The sequence below is a fragment of the Diaphorina citri genome, unplaced genomic scaffold (genome assembly GCF_000475195.1).
Source record: "Diaphorina citri unplaced genomic scaffold, Diaci psyllid genome assembly version 1.1 scaffold2170, whole genome shotgun sequence".
Lineage (NCBI taxonomy): Eukaryota > Metazoa > Arthropoda > Insecta > Hemiptera > Psyllidae > Diaphorina > Diaphorina citri.
Genome location: NW_007379595.1, coordinates 4,455 through 7,929, shown reverse-complemented (window position 1 = coordinate 7,929; position 3,475 = coordinate 4,455). Strand labels below are relative to the sequence as shown.

At 45.0% G+C, this 3,475-nt stretch overlaps 1 protein-coding gene across 1 annotated transcript in view; it reads left to right on the top strand.

Annotated features, from left to right (window-relative positions):
* LOC103518378 overlaps positions 1–2,789 on the top strand; it is a 29,930-nt gene extending 27,141 nt beyond the window's left edge. The window contains exons 9-13 of the mRNA XM_026830197.1: positions 261–326; positions 542–829; positions 958–1,499; positions 1,780–1,996; positions 2,503–2,789. Coding sequence (XP_026685998.1) covers positions 261–326; positions 542–829; positions 958–1,499; positions 1,780–1,996; positions 2,503–2,727 — 1,338 coding nt within the window. The 3' untranslated portion in view covers positions 2,728–2,789. The remainder of the gene's footprint in view (positions 1–260; positions 327–541; positions 830–957; positions 1,500–1,779; positions 1,997–2,502) is intronic.
* Positions 2,790–3,475: the final 686 nt, after the last annotated feature.

Here is a 3,475-nt window from a genome sequence, read left to right as displayed (position 1 = left end):
TCCTGGTAAATAAGATTAGGTTCGACCTCCTTTTAAAAAACTAAGCCGAGCTTCAATGATGGTAAATAAAATTAGGACGGACCTTCCCACTTCTCGGTATAAAAAAAGTTAATTGTAAAGAAATAAGCCGGGCCGGATTTTTTTTTTTTTTTTTTTTTGAGAATTTCGGATTTCAAGAGAATCAAAAGAAGCACCTTGGAAAATTTTGCTCATTTTGTATCTATTTGTTAGTGTTTGATGATATATTTTTTTCATTTCAGATGTCTAGTGAAGATAGTACAGAATATAATCTCATAGGTTTGGATACGTGTATGGGAGATCATAAGGTAAGCTTTAAGACAAATAAGTTACTTAGATACAAACATTTAGGTATTCATTTATTTTCCATTCTTCAACTTAGCTTCTTTCAGTGAAAATTTTCCCATTAACACAAACAACTTGGTGGTTAAGTTAAAAATTATCTACGTTTTTCATTGCTCTTTTGGTCAGTGAAATTATACACTCTTCCTTTGTAACAATACCATTGTTCTTATCTTCGCAGCCCGTCTATCTCAAGTTCGATCTGAAGAACAACGAAGGTATAGTACGGATTTCCAACCCGCCTTCGACCCAGCACTCTACCGCGCCTTTCATCAAATCCCTCTCCTCTTCCTCCTCCTCTTCTAACTCTAGCAAAAAGCTGTGTCGCTCTTGTAGTGTCGACATTGAAGATCCATTGGTAAACGCAGGCGGGCCCGGGGGGGTGCCTCCAATAGGGGGTGCCTCAGGGTTGTCTGCGCGGACCAAAACCGAGTCGCCGAAATCCCTGAAAAACATCCCGGTGAAGCAGATTAGCTTCGACGATTCGATGAATTTGAAAGGCTCGAAAACGTCCCTGTCTAGCGTAGGCCTTCAGTTTAGTATAGACCCCAACCTTGTCGATTCGAACCATACCACGAGCACCACCCGGTGAAGCAGATTAGCTTCGACGATTCGATGAATTTGAAAGGCTCGAAAACGTCCCTGTCTAGCGTAGGCCTTCAGTTTAGTATAGATCCCAACCTTGTCGATTCGAACCATACCACGAGCACCACAAGTAGTCGCAAATCCTCGATTAAGTCCATCATTATTGACAAGATTAAAATCGTGAAGCGTGTCAACAGTGAGAGTGAGTGTAGCTGCCAAGGTTTGGCCGGGGGAAAGGAGAAGGCCGCCCCTGGTTGGAGGACGCGTTCTGTATCGCTTGCCTCGTCTAGTCCTACTTCTAACGCTAATAATCCCAACCATATCTTCGTGCGGTCCATTAGCAAACTCAAGCTGAGGAATGATTCGAGTTTTGACGCCAATTCGCAGATTAGTTTGCCGCGCCTGGAGTCGCATCATAGTAGTTCGGATGAGGACTGGTTTGAGCAGGTGGAGGAGAAGATCATCGCGATTGCCGGCCCTGACAATAGTGACACCAAGGAGAAGCGGGGCAAGGTATCGCGTAGGAGCGATAGTTTAGGGGAGGACGGGGAAACATTCGGGTCCACTTCGTGTTTCCGGCTACACAAGGCGGCGAGTAGTGAAGCTAGCCCGTACCGTATAACCAGTCGATTGCCGGCCCTGACAATAGTGACACCAAGGAGAAGCGGGGCAAGGTATCGCGTAGGAGCGATAGTTTAGGGGAGGACGGGGAAACGTTTGGGTCCACTTCGTGTTTCCGGCTACACAAGGCGGCGAGTAGTGAAGCTAGCCCGTACCGTATAACCAGTGGGAATTGTAACTCCACCGCGACCGGTAGCGGGAGGACGGGGAAACGTTTGGGTCCACTTCGTGTTTCCGGCTACACAAGGCGGCGAGTAGTGAAGCTAGCCCGTACCGTATAACCAGCGGGAACTGTAACTCCACCGCGACCGGTAGTGGGAAGGCAGGCGGGAAGAGTACAAACATTAGCAAGCTAAGCAACATCATCAACGTGCTCAAGAAACAGAATAGGAACTCGATCATCAAGGAAGAAGACGCGGAAAAAATAGGAGCAAGCTCAATGCTAGGGGAGAAAAGCGAAAATGAACCGCAGGCGAACCTCGAGGTGGAAAAGAATGATGTACAGGAAGGAGGGGATGAAGCGACGGGGGATGAATTGGTAGACAGTCAGAAGACGAAGAAAAGGAAGAAGAAGAAGAGGCGGAAAAGGAAGTGCGAGAGAGGAGACGGGGAGGGTAGGAAATATTGTGATCAGTGTTGTAGCATATCCTAGCGACTGCTGGCGATAGGCAAGATGTAAGTAATGATCGATTTAATACTAATCGAGTTTCTCATCAACGTGCTCAAGAAACAGAATAGGAACTCGATCATCAAGGAAGAAGACGCGGAAAAAATAGGAGCAAGTACAATGCTAGGGGAGAAAAGCGAACATGAACCGCAGGCGAACCTCGAGGTGGAAAAGAATGATGTACAGGAAGGAGGGGATGAGGCGACGGGGGATGAATTGATAGACAGTCAGAAGACGAAGAAAAGGAAGAAGAAGAAGAGGCGGAAAAGACAAGTACAATGCTAGGGGAGAAAAGCGAACATGAACCGCAGGCGAACCTCGAGGTGGAAAAGAATGATGTACAGGAAGGAGGGGATGAAGCGACGGGGGATGAATTGATAGACAGTCAGAAGATGAAGAAAAGGAAGAAGAAGAAGAAGAGGCGGAAAAGGAAATGCGAGAGAGGAGACGGGGAGGGTAGGAAATATTGTGATCAGTGTTGTAGCATATCCTAGCGACTGCTGGCGATAGGCAAAATGTAATGATCGATTTAATACTAATCGAGATTTCACTGTCGGAAAAAATGCATTACTTTCCTTTCTAGTGCGAGAGAGGAGACGGGGAGGGTAGGAAATATTGTGATCAGTGTTGTAGCATATCCTAGCGACTGCTGGCGATAGGCAAGATGTAATGATCGATTTAATACTAATCGAGTTTTCACTGTCGAAAAGAATACATTACTTTCTTTTCTATATTCCTATAGGATAAGGAAAGTAAAGCGATATGCAAGAAAATCTAATCGATTTAATACTAATCGAGATTTCACTGTCGATTCCTTTCTATATTCCTATAGGATAAGGAAAGTAAAGCGATATGCAAGATAATCCAATCGATTTAATACTAATCGAGATTTCACTGTCGGAAAAAAATGCATTACTTTCCTTTCTATATTCCTATAGGATGAGGAAAGTAAAGCGATATGCAAGATAATCCAATCGATTTAATACTAATCGAGATTTCACTGTCAATTTTCCAGGCTGTGTTAAATCGAACGACGTATGGCAGTGTCGTAGTGAGGACGATTGCATATCACAATTCTCTCCCAAGCGTCACTACATTGAAACCTTGGTCCCGTCAGAGGAAGGGGATGAAGTCAAACTGTTCAAGGAAACTACGGTCTAATCCAATCACCTGTTGAAAAGGTGTGTCCAAACATAGTCGACCGGTCGTCGATCGACGAGGTGAATCTATGTTGTCGACGCA